The 19,007-nt window shown below is 28.5% G+C and overlaps 1 protein-coding gene across 2 annotated transcripts in view; it reads left to right on the forward strand.

Annotated features, from left to right (window-relative positions):
* LOC107436715 (DNA-binding protein RFX2) overlaps positions 1-17,659 on the forward strand; it is a 32,853-nt gene extending 15,194 nt beyond the window's left edge. For both annotated transcript variants that reach the window (XM_043043661.3, XM_043043657.3), the window contains 8 exons: positions 682-946; positions 1,037-1,131; positions 2,543-2,688; positions 3,519-3,616; positions 8,929-9,078; positions 12,417-12,625; positions 14,836-14,989; positions 16,340-17,659. In XM_043043661.3, the coding sequence (XP_042899595.1) occupies positions 682-946; positions 1,037-1,131; positions 2,543-2,688; positions 3,519-3,616; positions 8,929-9,078; positions 12,417-12,625; positions 14,836-14,989; positions 16,340-16,642 (1,420 nt within the window). In that variant the 3' untranslated portion in view covers positions 16,643-17,659. The remainder of the gene's footprint in view (positions 1-681; positions 947-1,036; positions 1,132-2,542; positions 2,689-3,518; positions 3,617-8,928; positions 9,079-12,416; positions 12,626-14,835; positions 14,990-16,339) is intronic.
* The last annotated feature ends 1,348 nt before the right edge of the window (positions 17,660-19,007 follow it).

Below are 19,007 nucleotides of genomic sequence, written 5' to 3' on the forward strand. Positions count from 1 at the left end.
ATGAAAGAAAAAAATGAAGTAATAAAGTTTAGAAATTTTGCAAATGTTTTAATTATGTATTTTTCATTTGCAAATAATGATCCATTACAAGGTTGTCCAAACCCTGTTAAGATTCTAATTGATTTCTTGAAAATGTGAGCATATAATTCCAGTAGTTGGAAAAACATCAATATATGTTATTGATACTTGAATAACTTTATTAAAATCACCTATCAAATGAAATAAAGTTTTTCTTATTTTAATTGCATAAAAACAGGATTCTAAATTAATAGTTCTTTGTTGTAAGACCACTGCAATAGGATTTGGACCTGTCAAATCACTATATAATAATCGATACCTGTGGATCTGTAACACATCGTATTCAATAAAGTTTTTAGGGAAGATATGGTGATTAGTTTTTTTTTTTCTAGCAATTTGTACAATTGAGAAATTTCGGTTCATACTTGTTTTATGTATACCTCAGAGAGATGCCTATCTACCCACATTGTGGTAAACTGCCTAGTTTTTTTTACAGGGAAATAGATTAGGAAAATGAACAAAACAACTCGTGACATCATTGTTTTGGTTCGTGTATGCTGAGAACTTGTGAAATACTTTACTTACTCGTCCCTTAGAGCAACAACTAAGTTTTCTTTCTTTTCTATATTTTAAGAAAAGTGATTCTTATTGTGTTTCTTGCAGTCGTTTCAAGTCAAACTTACCTGCTAAGAGCGAAAGCAACGACGAAAGTAATGCATCTAACTCCAATGGGGTTGCGAGTCAAACTGATAACCCACCGACTCAACCCATTCCTGTTCCTCAGCACCAACATCAACAGTACCTCGGTGATGCTTCTACAGCTATTCCTAACTTTATTGAGATTGATACTCTCAATTACTCCTTACCAGATGGTATCACTCTTGAAAATATAGAGACATTCAAGCTACTCTATAGGGAACACTGTGAAGTAATACTCGATTAAGTGTTATTTTATATCTAAACTGACATTCTCTTTTTTTTTATTATTTAACATTTTCTTTTTTTTTTTTTTGTATAGAATTTCTTGGATGCTGTTGTGAATCTACAGTTTGCATTAGTGGAATCACTTTGGCAGTCTTTCTGGCGGAACTACAACAGTGGTATCAACCGAAGGTAAGAGTGACCTTTTTCTAAAAATTTTTCATTCAGTTTAACAGGCTGGTGCCCAATTTGTTTCTATTCAAGTTTGATTAATCTGCCTTTTGTAGGTTGCATCTAAGCTAGAACAATGAATTTACTGTGTTTTCATTTAGAGATAATAGAAATTCTACTCTAATGTTTCTTGACAATGATGTCTAGAACCTTGACAATATTTACTTTTTGATATTGCTTATTTTTTACTGGTTGTTTAACACTGGTTATTACACTAGTATAAAAAATTCCGGAGTTCTCCTTAGGAATAAAAAAGGGCAGGGTGTTCCTTCTCAGAAAATGACACTTTGAATTTTGAAAGAGCATCACTCAACGCCAAAAAAAGTTATGAAATTGTGCAATATTATGTAATAACTGAATTTGATCCTTAGTAGATTTTAAATTACCTTCTTATAATATTTTATGTATATATTTAAAAAAGTAATTACCATACACAATCAAAACAAGAGAAAAAAAGTGTAGTTTATGAAAAATAATTAAAGGCATGCTTAAAGACAATCTCTGAGCATAAATTTTTTTCAAAAAAAGAAAAACAGTAAACTAAAACCAACGATTGATAAACAACCTAAAAGTTTTTTTTCTAGAATTTAAACTGAAAATTTAATTATGATAAAATGTGCATTTTTTTAAAAAAGAGTTTTATTTAAAAAATAATTTTGAAATAACTTCATTAATATACCCCCACTCCCTTAAAAAAAGAGAGTTGAGAATATTCTTAAAGTAAATATTTGCAATAATAATCATAATTAAACCTATAAACACAAATAAATTTACATTAATTATTATTAATAATTACTTAAACAGTGTGTATATAATTATACTCTTCTAAAAACGCTTAGGGAGAACACTAAAATTCTTGTTTGTCTAAAATTCTTGTGTTGACTTAATAAATACTTTCAGAAGAATTTTATGCATAAAATTCTTCTGGAAACTGTTAAAACCTTCTGCTCTAAAAAAAGTGATTCTAGAGTTATAAAAGAAAGAATGTTTAAAGACCTTTGGAAAGTTAATTGTCTTAAGTTCAGATGAAGATACGAAATTTTTTTTTTTAAAATTTTGTGGAAATTGCTGATTTTTGCCTAGTTGGACATCTTTATTTCATAGAGGTGTAAATTCACACTACTTTTTTACCTTTGAAATTATTATTGGGTAAGATCACAAGCAATTATAATTTTTTTTCTTCCCTCTCATTGTAAGAATGATGTTACTAAAATAATTTAAGCGAAAACAATGTCAAGTGCTTATCATAATAAGTTTTTACATTGAAAGATGATTATTCTTTATTAAATTCATGTTTAATTGAAGTAAATAAGTGGCACAATTGCTTCCTATATTTTTTAACTAACAGTGTTTTTTATTTGGTTATTTGCAGGGATCAAGAAAAGCTACTTGGCAAAAGTAAATTTTTTCAGCTGTGCAAATTTGAACCTGTTCTCCTGTTTATGCGAAAGTCTGATTACCAGTTTTATCAAAATCTAGTCGATGTACTTATTCCAGATGTCTTGCGCCCAATACCCAGTAAGTTATAATTCTTGTATACAGTAAATATATTAAATTTTGTCAACATGTATTTAAAAGTACTTAAGTACCATATAGTTTTGAATGTATAAAATTGTGCCGTTACATAATTTGATAGCCCTCGTTAATCCCATTCCTCCAAACTTCCAGAGTTATGTAATCAAGGATAAGTTTTGTTACGATTACCTTTTCTGTACGACTTGATAATGATATTATGAGGGTAATTCTTAGTTTTTACCCCTTTCAAATTTCATTTTGGTTACTCTTACTGACGTAAGTTGAAAACTATTTTTCTTAAAATTAATTACATATCTTTTACTATGGTTATTTCTTGCATTAAATCATATCTTTAGTTGTTACATGTCATATCATAATTTAGTATATTATGAAACAGTTATCTTGAAATTTATATTTCATGAAATCTGCTGTATTTTTTCTATCCATATTGACAGCTATGCATATATGATGGCATGGTCTCTTACGCATTTCTTCAAAGTTAGTTGATTCATTAGTTGTCTTTTATAACAGTTATCAATACTTTCTCCTGTTCTTCAAACATGCTTTGTTTTTTATTGTACTAAAAAAAAAAAGCATAGCATCATGAGTAATACTCATTTTTCAAATAAATTCTTTATTATTGAACCTGCACAAATATAATTAAAACATAATATGGAACTGTTTGTTTGTTGACATAAACTATATGCTTTTAACCTTTTTAATTTTCTAACTCATCACTCAGTTTATTTTAGGCTTTGGTTTGCATGCAATAAGAATTTTCATTCATAAATTATAAAAATGTTATTTATTTATAATTAATTTCTTCTTCATAGGTTCTTTGACACAAGCTATTAGAAATTTTGCCAAGTGTTTAGAAGCATGGCTGATTGCAGCAATGAATGGATGCCCTGAAGAAGCGATTAAAGTTAAGGTAATGCATACTTTTTGATAATTCAATATATAGGTCATTAAAGGTAACAATGGATGAAATTCAAATCCTTATTATATAACTAAAAATGTAAAATAAATGCAATTCCTTCAATCTTTTTAAAATATTCATTCAAAAGAAGGAAAAAATATATAAGCAAAAGAGAATTTATATTATGAAAATCATTTAATGTAACATTTGAAATAAATCATTTCATTTTTATAAATCATTCTCAGTATATTAAACTTTTTATTTCTCTATAAAAGACTAAATTATCGGCATCAAGCAAATTCCATTGTTAAAATAATTTAAATTTTGTTTCTGATTGCATTTTACGTGACTTTCATAATAGAATCTTCTGAAATAATATAAAAGTATTCTTTGACAATTTATACATATTAAAATATAGCTAGTAACAAAACTTTTTTTAAAAAATAAATAAATAAAAGGTTTCCCTGTTATGGGTTTTCAAGTAAACCAATTATTATACCAATTATTTTCCTGATTTTTTTTAAAAACTTCTGACCAGTAATGGGTGATATCACTCAAATATCATTAAAAATTTAGTTCCTATCTTTAGAGTTAATCAACATTGACTCTAATATTAATAAGCTCAATAATTCCATTTTAACTATTAACTGGAATTTTACTTAGTCCTATAAAACCAATACGTAATGAAAGTATTTGATATTTTAACATCAGGTTCTTTTAAAAATCAGTTTTATTTATCTAAAATTTCATTCTTAGCTTGACACTCTCAAATATCAATGAGAATGTAGTTTCTAGAGATAATGAACATTGAAATTGATATTAATTATCTCAATAATTCAATTTTAATAATTAACTGTAATTTTACTTAGTCCTATGAAATAGCTATGTATAATTTAAAATAAATCTAGATAATTATTTCGTAACTAAGTTTTTATTACTATAAAAATACAAAATTGTTCTAAATAAATCCTGAACGTAAAACTAACTATTCAACTCTATTTAAACCGTAAAATACCAATAAAGTGCCCCTAATTTTGTCAAAAATCGACGTGATGTAGAGGGTGGTGAATAAACAGTACTGTAGAAAATGCAAAGCATTGTTTAAAAAAAATCAATTATATTTGATTGGGCATAATTAAATATGAATAAAAAAAATTTATACAAAATATATCATCCAAACAAGGTTGATGAACACTTCACTCAGTTCATCATCAATATCATTGTCTATAGATCTGATATTAACTTCCGTAATCTGGGGTGAAAAAGCCCATCTTGCTTCCATCGAATGCGTTGGAAATACCTCCGCACTTAAATGAGCTTAAGATTGTCATTTCAGAGACGTCCTCCCAAGCGGCAGACACAAAACCAATCACTTCTTGCCGAGTTGGCCTTTTTAAATTTCTAGCAAAGGTCTCTTTTTTTTTTAAAAAATCCTTATGAAGAATGGCCATTCTCTGCCTAATGCATTTTTAAAGGGTTCCATCCACAAAATATCTGTCGCCTGCAGAAAGCTTATGCACCCTTCTGGAATTTAAACTATATCTGTGTCCAGATTTTTTAATTTCTCGTCCGGATGTTTCGTTTCAGATGCATCCAGTCGGTTCTTATAAAATCACAAATGCAGGAAGTTTATGTATGCCATCGAATGACTTTCGATTTTTTGAAAGAACTTTAATTTTTTGGTGTAAGAACTTATTTTAGGAAAATCTCAATAACGATTTGTTGTATTTCTCAATAACAACTGACTCTTATCTCCACGAACACGCAAAATATTTAGTCTCCACCCAGTATTCAGATTTTTCTTGTCCCTTTAGAACAATTCTCAGAAACTATAATTCCCTTTTACTCCATATATGTTATTTGGATTAAATCATATCCGTTTATCTCTTTTACTCAATCTTTCACATTCAATTCTCCCATCCCACCTTAAAATTTCCCCCGTTCATGCCTTCAAATGTACATTCCATTCAACGCAACCTTAACTTACATTCAGCAGAGAGAAAATGTTGACCACGTGTGCAGAGGATTGCTTCCCCCTCTCTTCCCACCAGACTTTACAAACACTTGCACTTTTGTTTACAATCTTCAATTCAGTTACTGTTAGTGATTAATCTTCTTCCGTTCCCCCCCCCCCCACTCATTGGTGATTTATGGTATAACATTAATCCTCTACCCTAATCATCAGAAAAACTATTTTTTTAGAAAGAAATTCTTAAAATAGGAATTTTTAAATTGTGTTGTAGGGAATGTGGTGCTTTTTTGATACTGGTTGGCAATCAGTGTTTGTTAGAAGCTACAGAAGGACGATTTCTCGAGTCTGGGAGTTTTATCGGTATTTTACGATATGACCTAAGACCACTTAATAAAATGAATCTAAATAATTATTTAACACTTCTTAAACTATCCAAGATGACCTAACAAAATGAATCTATGAAATGAATGAAACCTAAAATGGAAATACAGGGATGCTACGCCTGCGCCATTTGCGACAAACTGAGACAAAACGGCATAACTGCGCCATTTTGCGACATTCAGCTCAGTTTCTGCTAAAGCTGCGCCATTCTGAGACAAAACGTCCAAAATTTGGCAAACCTGAATTCAGTTTCAAATATTAATCCGCATTGCAGTGAGTCATTGGAGATCATTTTGCCGTTCACGTCTCCACGGGATGAAAGACTTCCACGAAAAAGCGGAAATCCGCTTTTTTCTCCCAATTTTTAAAATTTTCGACCATGTTCCAAAAACTAAAATTTTTAGGGAGTCCAATTAGAGAAACCCAAGCCGCCGGAACGATAGTCGGATTGCCGCGACTTCCGCTGTAGAGTGGAAAGGAGTCTAAGTGTTTCGTTTCGACCACCGATATTTGATATTTTTTTTTCGTTTGGCTGATTTTCGGAATTTTAAATATTAGGAACTGCGCTGGAATATGCTAAAATCGCGATTTTTAATCAGACGATTTTAATATCCATCATCGATTTTCGTATTTAACTGATTTAAAACTTATGTGTTGCGATTTTTTTTACGCTGTTTAAAAATCTTACTAGCAATTCCTATTAACTCAATTAAAAAATTCAATATCGCGATCTGTATTCTCGCGAGTTTTAAATCCAATGTCGCGATTCGTATTCACGCATTTTTAAATCCAATATTGCGACTCGTTATCACGCAGTTGTAATATCAGATCTCGTTTTTCGTATTTGTACGCTATTTAAAAATTACTCATTGCGATTCGTATTCACGTGATCTAAAAATTATTCATCGTGATTCTTATTTACGCGATTTAAAAATTCAATATCGCTATTTGTATTTTCGCGTTTTTAAAATCCAACAGCACTATTCTTATTCACGTGATTTTAAAATTCAAAATCGTGATTCATATTCACGCGATTTTAAAATCCAACCGCACGATTCTTATTCACGTGATTTTAAAATTCAAAATCGTGATTCATATTCACGCGATTTTAAAATCCAACCGCACGATTCATATTCACGCGATTTTAAAATCCAAAATAGTGATTCATATTGACGCGATTTTAAAATCCAATATCGTGATTTGTGTTTTAAAAATCCAGCTGCGCGATTCATATTCACGTGATTTTATACTCCAAAATCGTGATTCATAATCACGCGATTTTAAAATCCAATATCGTGATTTGTATTTTCGTGTTTTTGAAATCCAACAGCGTGATTCATATTCACATGATTTTATAATCCAAAATCGCGATTCATTTTCACGCGATTTTAAAATCCAACCGCACGATTCATATTCACGTGATTTTAAAATCCGATATCGTGATTCATATTCACTTGATTTTAAAATCAAAAATCGCGATTCATGTTCACTCGATTTTAAAATCCAATATCGTGATTCATATTCACGCGATATTGAAATCCAATATCGGGATTCATATTCACGCGATTTTAAAATCCAAAATCACGATTCATATTCACGCTATTTTAAAATCCAATATCGTGATTCATATTCACACGACTTTGTAATCCAATATCGCGATTCATATTCACGCGATTTTAAAACCCAAAATCGCAATTCATATTCACGCAATTTTAAAATCCAGTATCACGATTCTAGAAAGAAGTAGAATTAAGTTTTTTCTTGAATTAGTTACTGTAACAGATGTGATATATTTTTCTACAGTTGTTGCATTTAAACAATTACTAAGTGCATTCATAATCACATTTTATGATTGTATATTAAGCTATATAAATTAAAAGAACATAGTCAACTAACTGATCTTGTGAATGCAAGAAAGTACAATCTACTAGTCAATGCCAATTAACTAAAAAGTTTACTTTTATACTTAATAAAGGATGCAAGTCATTTTAGAAAGAAAATTATATTTATATGTGTCTTTTTAAATTGTTTATAATAGTTTTTATATATTTCTGTTTTGATATAAAAATGTATATATGCTAATTTTTGGCTATTAAGTGCTCCCTAAAATTTTCTTGAAAAATTCCTACCTACAATATTTCAAAATTTCACTGCACCTCCTGAATTCTATCAAAGAGTTTTTTTTTTTTTTTGTGTTATTTGCATTTTCTTAAACTCTCATTACTTAATTACTGAATTTCTCTTTTAATTATTGAAATCTGTAGACCTTCCATTGTAACTAACTGAATAGTTATATATTTTGAGATGAAATTTGAGCTCAAAATAAAATGGGTATTTTCCCTTTTGAATTACTGAAACTAAATAGATATTTCTTTTTAGAAAGTTAACACCATTATATTTTAAAAAATAAGAAAGTTAAAATTTACTTTGTAAAATTCTGGAACAGATACTATTCATTGGCATAAATGATTAATGCAATATATATGAAAACAACAGAGTCCATAAAACAATTTTGTGGACTCTTATAATCAATCATATGCAGGTTTTTTAAAATCCTAGCAATAGTGAATGTATGTATAATTGTAGTACTCCTAGTATGCTATTAATGGTTTTATGGATCCTGAAAACTATCTTTATATTGTTATCAAACTGATTAATAATCATTTTAGCTGAGATAAACTGAGTGAAAAAATAATTTTAGCTGAGACAAACTGAACCAAAAAGAGATTTTAACTGAGACGAAATGCAATTTCTGGTGAGACAATTTGATATTTTGCGAGTAGCATCCCTGGAAATATCAAAAAATTTTATAGTGGATTCTTATGTCATAAAAGGAATCCATTGTCGATATTTCATGTTTCTAGCTTCAGTAGTATAATAGGCTATATGATGTTGAGAGTTTGTCAGGACGTGTCTTTTTATATGTATAGATTATATGAGTTAGCAACTGAGAATGTTTTGTCATTTCCAGATGAGTGCTGTAAGTGCCTTTGCTCAGACTCTGAGACGATATACATCATTGAACCACCTTGCCCAAGCTGCCAGAGCCGTCCTACAAAATTCATCTCAAATTAATCAGATGATGGCAGATCTTAACAGAGTGGATTTCCACAATGTTCAGGTATTGTACTGTTTTATTTATTTATATCTATGTGTGGGCAGTTTATTTGTAACAGTACTATGGCTAGTTTTTTAAAAAGCTGATTTTAATTAACTATTCAATCGTCATACAAAAACATTTTTTTCTATTAATATTTCATTTAATGAATATTTTTAATTTATTTTACCTTCTAAATTTGGTTAAGGCAAAGTTTGTGAATCTTTTGAAGCATCAAATTCATGTAACTAAATTCTGATTAGTGTTTTCTTTATGGTGGGAAAATAAAATTGTGCTCATTAATTACTTAATGATGATCTTGGGGAGTAGATTGATATGAAATATATACTCACAGATTTTATTCAGGATAATTTGTTGTATGTGTTTTATCTCAGTAAGACATTTTTGTTGTCCAATACGTTAAAAAGTTTTTTTTTTCGTCCAAGCTAGTGCCTTTATTACAGGTTTAACAAGCTTAGTTTTAGTTTAACTCCTCATTTGGGGCCTCAGAAATTGAAGTAAATCTTACAATAATTCCCCACCAAAAATTACTTTTTACTTCTTATCAGTTTGATCCTGTACTTAACACGGCTGGGTTAAAAAGGAATAGAAATCTATTCATCGAGGTGTTTATGTAAATCAAACATTTATTCAGATTTTTAAATGATCAATTGTGAGTATAGCAACTCCATAAGACTTGGTGTCTTACAGGTAGGTGTTGCCATGTTCTTTTCTTCTATGAATCAGAGGATGTTTACTTTTATGGAGGTACTGCCAGTTTTCCTATGCAGTGATGGGGGTGTTAAGGAAAATAAGCCCTATTGATTGTAACCAATTGGGGAAGTGAAGTAGGAATACATGTGTTTATTAGGATACTGTTTAAATAGGAAAAACATTTTTATTTCCCTGTAGTAGGTCTCAAATTATTTTGAAAGAGTATTTGAGATAACTTTAAACTATCCTTATTCTTGAGTGAATCTCCTTTCATTCAATAATGCCTCATAAAGCTTTAACTTAAGTTTTTAAAGTATTCCAAACATCGAAAATGCATTGCCCAAAAATTGCACAGACACTTTGCAATTGGAAAGACTCAGAACGTAGATATTATTAAAAGCAGAGGAAAACTTATGAAACAATGATGTAAAGATGGAAATGATTACCGAATCCGAATTCATGGCGCATCTGCTGAGTCGTGGATATTTTAAAGTGACATTTGTGTTTTAGAATGGTTTTCTACAGTTGGAAGTAACAAATATCCAGTATCATGACCAATGTTACAAGAAAAGGCTAGAGTGGCGGCTGAAAAATTAGGAATAAAGGATTTTGAAGCTTTTAATGGATTATAGAAAAGTTTCAAAAGAAGCATACAATTTATTTTAAGTGAGTTTATGATTTATAGGGCATTACTGGAAAAAACAATGTTTAAAGTTGAAAGGTGTAAAAAAGAAAAAAATATCTAAAAAAAAAAAAAAAAAAAAGATGATTTTACTTTGCACAAGTATGACAGGACAACAAGAGCCTTCATTAATTATAGGAAAAGCAGCTAAACCCAGGAGTTTTAAAGGAATGAATTTGTCGAGGCTTGCAAGGCAATGAAAAGTAAAACTTCAAGCATGGATGACCTAGGATTTAATGACTGAATGGTTGCTTGAACTTGATAGAAAAATAGGTCTCACGAAAAGGAAAGTAGTTCTTTTTCATGGTAACGCAACATCTCACCCTGAAATTAATCTAAACAAAGTGAAAATTGCATTATTTCCTCCAAATGTAATTAATCTGTTTTCCAACCACTTGATCTAGCTATTATTAAATATTTCAAAGTGTTTTATCAGTAACTAATTTAAAAACCCTCTATTACGAGCTTAGATTGACCAAATATAGAAAACATAAAAATTGATGTCCAAAAGCTTCTTTGTGGATAATTACTATCTGGGAAAAAAAGGCTGAACTATTTTAAACTTTTTCAATTAAATAGGCTTTAAAATTTATACTCCAGAAAGCAATATCCTTGCCGTTGTTTTACATGACATAAATTCTGATGATCCCATTTCTGAATTAAATTTGATATGCTTGACTGGATGGAGAAAGTGTTATTAATGGGAATGATTTTATAAACAGTGATAGGAATATTGATTGTCAAAAGAATTAATTAAAAATGGGCAAAATTATTGGAAGGATTGCAAATAATGACGTCAAGAGTGAAGATGAAGAAACTGATACTTTCTGAAAACGAAGGATTGAAAACTTTTAAGTTATGCTCAAACTTGTATTGTCGAACTGAGATTTTTTTTTCTCTTCAGGAATGGATGCTAACTAATTTAAAAGTGTACAATGAAAATATGATAAGTCACAGTCGCTTAAAACAAACTTTGTTTTATTCAATCTTCCTTTTTGATTGAATAAATATAAAATAAAGGCTTATATCAAATTTCCTCATCCACTCTTTTTGTATTGTAAATAGTTGTTATAATTTAATTATTTCTATATCATAGCAATTATTCTAAAAACAATTAATGATGTGAGTCTTTGTTATTAGTGTGACCTTCCCGTAAACGGACAATATTTTTGGTCTTAAGAGTGTTCTCTTTACTGCAGTTTTATAATAAATTAACTGAATACCAAAAAAATGTTTGGTCCAGTTATATCTGAAATATATGTTTTTTTTTTTTTTCAATGGCATTCTTTTAAAAACATTTCAAATCTGATAAAGAATAATGATTTCAATGCAATATTCATAGTGCATAATTATTTATTTTGTAACTTCAATTCTCTAAATTTGAGTCAAAATTCATCTCTAATGTCCATCCATATTCTATTTTCAATAAAATGGATAAGGGTTGCTCGCATTAGCCAATATTTTTCTATTGAATGTTTCTTTGTCGTCATTTGTTAAACCACTGTGACCTTTTCTCACATTAGAGGAATTTTTAATTAAAGATTATATAAAGTAATAAAAGCTATGGTTTATTCATTCAAATAATTAAAAAATTGAATCATTTTTAATTTGCAATTCTCAACTAGCTTGTTATTGTGAATCATAATGACATTTTTTCAGTAGTATTTAAATTCATTAGTTTAAGGCTATCAAGTTAAGAGTACATAACAATTTTAAAGCCTAAAAATAACAAATAACTATTGTTCAGTCGAAAGCTTTCCTCCTAAATTAATTTTTTTAATAATTTTGGTCCCTAGAGTTTAGCAATTTATTTATTCTGTTGCAATCGTACTTAGTTAATAAGAATAAGTGCTAGTTATTGTAAATTAACTAGCAACGTAGCTCTAAAGTTTAAATTCTAAATTAAATCTTTATTTCCTATCAAACATGAACTATTCATTATAAACTCTTTTTACCTTGCTGACAGGAACAAGCCTCCTGGGTTTGTCAGTGCGAAGAAACTACTGTTCAGCGTTTAGAACAAGATTTCAAACTGACTTTGCAACAACAGAATTCTCTTGAACAGTGGGCTCAATGGTTAGAAGGAGTAGTAGATATAGTCTTGCAGCCTTATGAAGGCAAAACAGATTTCCCCAAAGCAGCTCGACAATTTCTATTGAAATGGTCTTTTTATAGGTAAGTTTTTGTTTTATTGTGATCAATAACTTTTTGTATTCATTTATAATCTTTTCTTTCTGATTCTTGTTTTTTGTATAAATTTTAACATAAAGAAGAAAAAAATTTCCAAAAATGCGATAAAGTATTTAAAACCTCTGACAGTGATGCATTTGTTATACTAAATATCAACATGCATGTTTTATATTTAGTATGTATTTGGTAAATGTTTTATGTATAAACTTGAGCATAAAAGTTTTGTTGACTTCTTAATTTGGTATAACTTAGAAGCTACTAATTAATCTTGCCTTAAAAGAAAATTATTTCATCTTGTTTATAAAAAAAATTAAGAATGAAAAGAATTGCATTAATATTAGTGTTTGTTGAAGAAAAAAACCTTTTTCTTCATACTAAGTTTTTTTTTTTGGCACAAATAATTTGATCTAATTTGTAAAATTTTAGAATTTGTTATACTTGAAAATCTTTCTCTCCTTATATAGAAGTCATAGTCTGTAAGTATGAATGTGTTCTAGTAATTCAAGAACTGACCATGATTTTTTTTCTTTGAGCTGATACAGAAGTCCATTGATAAGTAACATTGCTACAGATGAAACTTTCCTTGATACCTTTTTAATAGTTTGCTGTTCACAATGTTTGTTTTTTATTCCCTAACATTTTTTTTATAATTTTGCAATATTTTCATTTATCTATGTTAAATTGTTTGTAAGCATCATTGAAAAAACATGTTTAACTTTTGTTTTAGCATGCACTGTCATGGAAACAGCATTGTTGCAAAATGATCTTTTTAATTCCAAAAGCAATAGGAGTGAGGGGGTGTGTGAGTTAATTAGCAGATTAAAGCTCCTAAAAACAAAATTTAAGTTCTGAAGTAATCACTCATGAAATCAATGGCCTTTGCGGCCGACTACTTGATATAGGAAACAAAAAATATATTAAATCTCATCTTAGTGCCAAACAGCAGTAGTAGTATTTACATATTAAAAAAAACCTATATTTAACTATCACAGGTAATTTTAGGCATAAATATGCTTATTTGTCCAAATAGCATTTCAATTTTAAGACATTCAAATGTTTTAAATACTACAAGTTTATTTAATCTTGGCTTACAAACAAGCATTTTGATTACTCATGTAACGATGATAGCAAATAAGTGCATAGTTTGATTTTTATAGAAAATTGCTTATTTCTTTTGGTATCCTTCAAGAGTGCCAGTGAGATAATTAACATAATTTTTGGTTAAAATTTTAGATTGTGTACTACTAAACAACAAAACCATTTTTGTCTATTCTATTTGACAAATGTCTTTTAATTCCCCAAAACTGAAAGTGCTAACATGGAAAAGGTAAAAATAAAACCACTATTACTGGAGCAATATGATTCTGTATATATTGTTTTGCTTATATATTATTATTTCTATTTAAAGAGTCTTTTTCATGAGTAAATATAGTAGCCATGTATATTTTGTTTTCCTGTTTATGTTTTGGTCTACTCATATGACTTATTTACCATGTTTATCCAGTGGTACAATATAATGATTTATCTGCAATTATTATAATTTTGTAGTCAAGATTACAATCTAACAGTTGAGCAATAAAAATTGCAGATTTTGAGAATTTTTTAAATAATTTGTTAAAAAAAAGTTTTCCTTAGTTCCCAAGAATTATAAAAGATTTTTTGCAGCAAATATTTGAAAAAAGTAATATTTAGTTATAACTTTTTTATTTATTCGACAATTCATGCTTAATATTATTGACCCTTAATGGACCAATGCCGCAATATAAGCAGCTTGGCTTTTTGCATACTGGGTCCAGTGCTGTACATATAGTGGTACTAATCAAATTATTAATTTTAGCACACTTAATGTTTTATATGCAATTTATTAATTTGTAATTAAATATTATAATTAATCATTATAATTATACCTGGTGGGAAGTTAAATTGAAATACTTCCTGACTGTAAAGTGTTAATATTAGGTATATTCCCATATAGAATAAATAGTAAGAACACATTAAAATTGCACTAATTTGAATTTTTATGAATTTTATTGTAATTTTGATTATGGATAGCTAGTTTGTAAAGTTGGTACCTCCGGTTTATTATTTGCAATGATTGTTCCCTTCAGAATTTTATACTTTTTAGTACATTTTTAAAGTTTGAATTATTGTTTAAATATTAACTTATAAAAAAACAATGCATTAATTTTTTCCAGTTCTATGGTAATCAGGGATTTGACATTAAGAAGTGCAGCAAGTTTTGGCTCTTTTCACTTAATACGGCTTTTATACGATGAGTATATGTTCTATCTTATTGAACATAGAGTTGCTAAAGCTATTAATGAAACTCCTATAGCTGTTATGGGAGAGGTAAGACATATTTTGCATGTTTTTTACAACAATTTAATACTTTTTGCACGTTAAAGGAATTTTTTGCATGCAACTGTTAAATCAAATCTAATGATATCACTTGTTAAAAAACTTCATCCTCCTCAAAAACATACAAATTAAAACTACAGTCGACATGTATCAAGTGCTCGAAAAAAGGCACTCATTTTCAAAACCTGGCCAGGCATGAATTTAAGAAACAAAAGTGATTTGAAATATAAAATGTAAAGTTGCCACTGAGAAATGCAAAAATAAAGGTGCAAACTAGAACTGGAAAAACCACAGTAACCAAGGGAGAAAGATAAAAAGCAGAACAAGAATAATTACCGTGGCTGAGAGAAGCAAATTAGGGTAAAATGCATTGCCACTCACTATGGAGAAATGGCTAGGGGCTTAATGTCATTAACAAGGGAATCAGCATTCATATGAATAAAACATGATTCCTGTGTATCAAGATATGACTAGAGAGGTAATAATTCTGGCATTATTAAAATTGAGTTTATGCCCAAGATTCCAACAATGATGTTGATTGTTGAGTTTTCAAATTCTGTATAACAGAGGTATCTATCGTGTTTCTTAAGTCAAAATTTTGAAGTGTGTCAAGTTTGTTTGCACTGACAAGGAATATGGTAAATGCCTCAGTGATTATCAAAACTAATAATCCCTTCAAGAGACTTAAATTTAATTTCATTAACAGGCCAAAAAATGAATTTAAAACCAAAATGAGAGAGGATATTAGCAATTTTTTAATAAACAGGAGAAAAAAACAGTAAAGTAACAAGTTCTCTGTAAGAATTAGAAAAATATTTCTTTCTTTTTCTATTTTTTAAAAATTATTTCGTCACAGACATATCAGAATTGTTTATTATTGTAAATGAGTATCTAATCAAGGAGCTAAATTGGAATTTTAGGTATATAGGCCATTTTTGGCCACACAGAATTGCTATAGATATTTTTGGCCTGACAGAGAATACCTAAGTTGATGAATTCCTGTTGCAGGAAGAGTGGAAAGTAGCATATTACAACAATGCTCACTATAAAATCTCACTTGTTTCTAATGAAAAAAAAAAATAATTAGCTTATAAAATTAAATGCAAAATAAATGTTGCCTTTAAAAGGTAAAAAAAAAATAGCCATCTTTTCTTTTATCTTTGCCGAATGTAAATAGTTTTACGTTTCCTTCATATTTTACATTAACTTATTCTAAAATTTTCACAAATATGCGCTCCTCCAATATGTATCTGAATTTAGTAATTTTATATTCTTTTAAGCAAATTTATTCCATAAATTTGCTTAAAATATTTTCTCCTGAATTTCTTTATAATTTTTCAGTTCATTGGGAAAGGAGCAAAAACTAATTCTTTGAGCACAGATTTTGTTTTAAACTCAAAGAATTTATCTGGTTGCAGCACAAGCAAACTCATGGAAAATGGGACTCTCACAGAATCTAACTGTAGCATTTCTCAGGATATCTATAGCAACACTACTATGACTAATGGACTGAAGGAAAATAATACCACTCTTCAAGCTAGTCTTATCGGTCAACCTCAAGTGCGATTTTTGAGCTCCGTAGCCGACACGACCGGAAACGGTGAAAGCGTTCAACAACACAACAAAAAGTTAAAAACTGTATGACCCCCAACTTTCTACCGTGAAAGAGAATTTCTTTAATGCCTAAAGGTTTTTGTAAAACCTTGCTGTCATGTCAATTCAAATCAGAAACAATTTTCAAACAACTTAAACTTTAAATGTTATCATTTCTTTTTTGTTTTTCTTTTTTATCCAAAATAATGAGCTTTGCATTTATTGTCATTTCACTTAAAGGCATGCGATACGCGTAATTTAAATTTATTCTATTAAAATTGATATGTACAAAAATTGTATTTGTGTAAGTAGAGTATTTAGTTGAGTTTAAAATATTTACTACTAAACTGAAATATGTTTTTTAATTATGTGTAGTCATTTTTATATGTTATGTTTGAGTGCTATTTTATTTAAAGCATCCTTAGTAATGAAAGCACATGAATTCTGTAGCATATTGTGTTTTTGTTATTCTTTTTTTATTTATTAAAAACTTTTTAAAAGTTTACACAAATGAACAAATAATTAATTCAGAATTAGTTTGTATTAAAACCCTAAATATTTTTGGTATTATACTTAACTCATTAGTAGGGTAAATTTTGGTAAAAGCACAGATCAATAATAATACCTATTATTGCATTTTTACTCTTAATTATTACTTTTAGGGGAAAAAATACCAGTGATTTTGAAATAATTTAGATAATTATGCTTGTTAAACTGATTTTGTAGCTTTATTTTTATTTGATTTTCTGAGTTATTAGGGCTCTTATTTATTTTAGCTTATGTGAGGTGCATGATTAGTGTTTATTTTGTTACCAGTAGTACATTACATTTACGAGTCATACGATAACAAAAATTCATGCTTTAGTTATCATTAAGGTGCGGATGTTGCAGTTATTTATTTATTTTTTTAAAATCTTTTTCATTTTTAAGGTGTTTTATTAGTATATTAAAGTGATTCTCATAATATTTTAAAACTTAGTAAGGTAAGATTAAAAAAAAAAATAATAATAATTATGCATGGAGAACAATGTTCTCATCGTTTAAGGTTTATTGTGTTTTTATCACATTGAGAAATGAATGTCAACAATATTTCTTTGCTAATTGTCAATAGTTTTAACCAATAAAGTAAGAATAAACATCAATTGTATTCTTACGAGAAAATAGCCCTGAAATATGTAAGTCAATCTAGATGCATATTTTAATTATTATTGTGCTTAAAAAATGCACAAAAACATTGGAAGTTAATTTAAATTATTGACATATGACCCGAAAAAGAAATACAGCTACGACTCTCTACTATCACGAAATCAAATGACTTCAGCTTAAAAATTAAGTTTAAAAAAATAGCGTTTAAAGGAAATTAGTGTTCTTTTTTCAGTTATTAAACTGAATGGTACTAAAGTTTTAGCCAATATCATATAATTTAAAATTTTATAATTATGACTTTAAATAAAAATAAAGTTATATTATAAATTATACTTTTACATTGTACAAAAAAGAAACTACAATAAATAATTTATGTTGTATAAGTAAACTGTTCTTAATGGAGATAATTCATTCCTTTAGATAATGTATATTAATCAATAATTGTTTTACTTGAAAAGTTCTGTAAGTTTAAATTTCTTTGCATTTCATGATGTTTAATTTTCTTAAAAATTTATATATTTTTGCTGATTGAATAATACAATTGGTTTCTGAAAACCTCTCATTTGAGTGAATTAGTCGCACAGTAATTTTAACTTTCAATTGCAACTTCTTCAAAAAGACTAAAATTTTAAAAAATAAACTTCTGTACCATTTCAAAGAAATACAAAAATCAAATAGATTGACTTCTAAAAAATTTGTTTTTGGGTAAATCGACCGTACGGAGATTAATGTTCTGCAAATTGCTGTTTAATAATTCCACCAACATCCGTACCTATAATCATCACTTTCCATACAAACTCTTCAGATTTTTTTTTAATTTTAGATGTGATATCATATTTTATGTTCCATTTTTATTTTATACAGATATACTTATATCATACTTTTATTCACTAAGTCCAAAGAGTTCTAAGTCATTATTTTCCATTGATTGCATACATATCATAAAAAAAAGTGCCATTTCCAAGGAGTTCAAGCATTCTTTTGCACTTTAAAAGAGTTTTTTTTTCACATAAGTTTGCATTCCATTATGCTTTTTCTTTAGTTTTGTAAAATTCAAACAAAACAAGTCATTGTTTGAAATTTTTATCAAAATTAGCTTTACTTTCCAAGAATAGTTTTTGTTGATTATTTGTTTTCTCTTGTCGAGTTGTGAGTGTAGATATTTATGAATTTTTAGAACTGAGAAATCAAGCGGCGTGACATATGGAAATATTTAAATTATCATACTCTGATCTATGTTTTTGTGTTTAATATATGCATTAAATATTTG

The sequence above is a fragment of the Parasteatoda tepidariorum genome, chromosome 10 (assembly GCF_982258835.1).
Source record: "Parasteatoda tepidariorum strain Cologne lab strain chromosome 10, Ptep-v5.0, whole genome shotgun sequence".
Taxonomy (NCBI): Eukaryota; Metazoa; Arthropoda; class Arachnida; order Araneae; family Theridiidae; genus Parasteatoda; species Parasteatoda tepidariorum.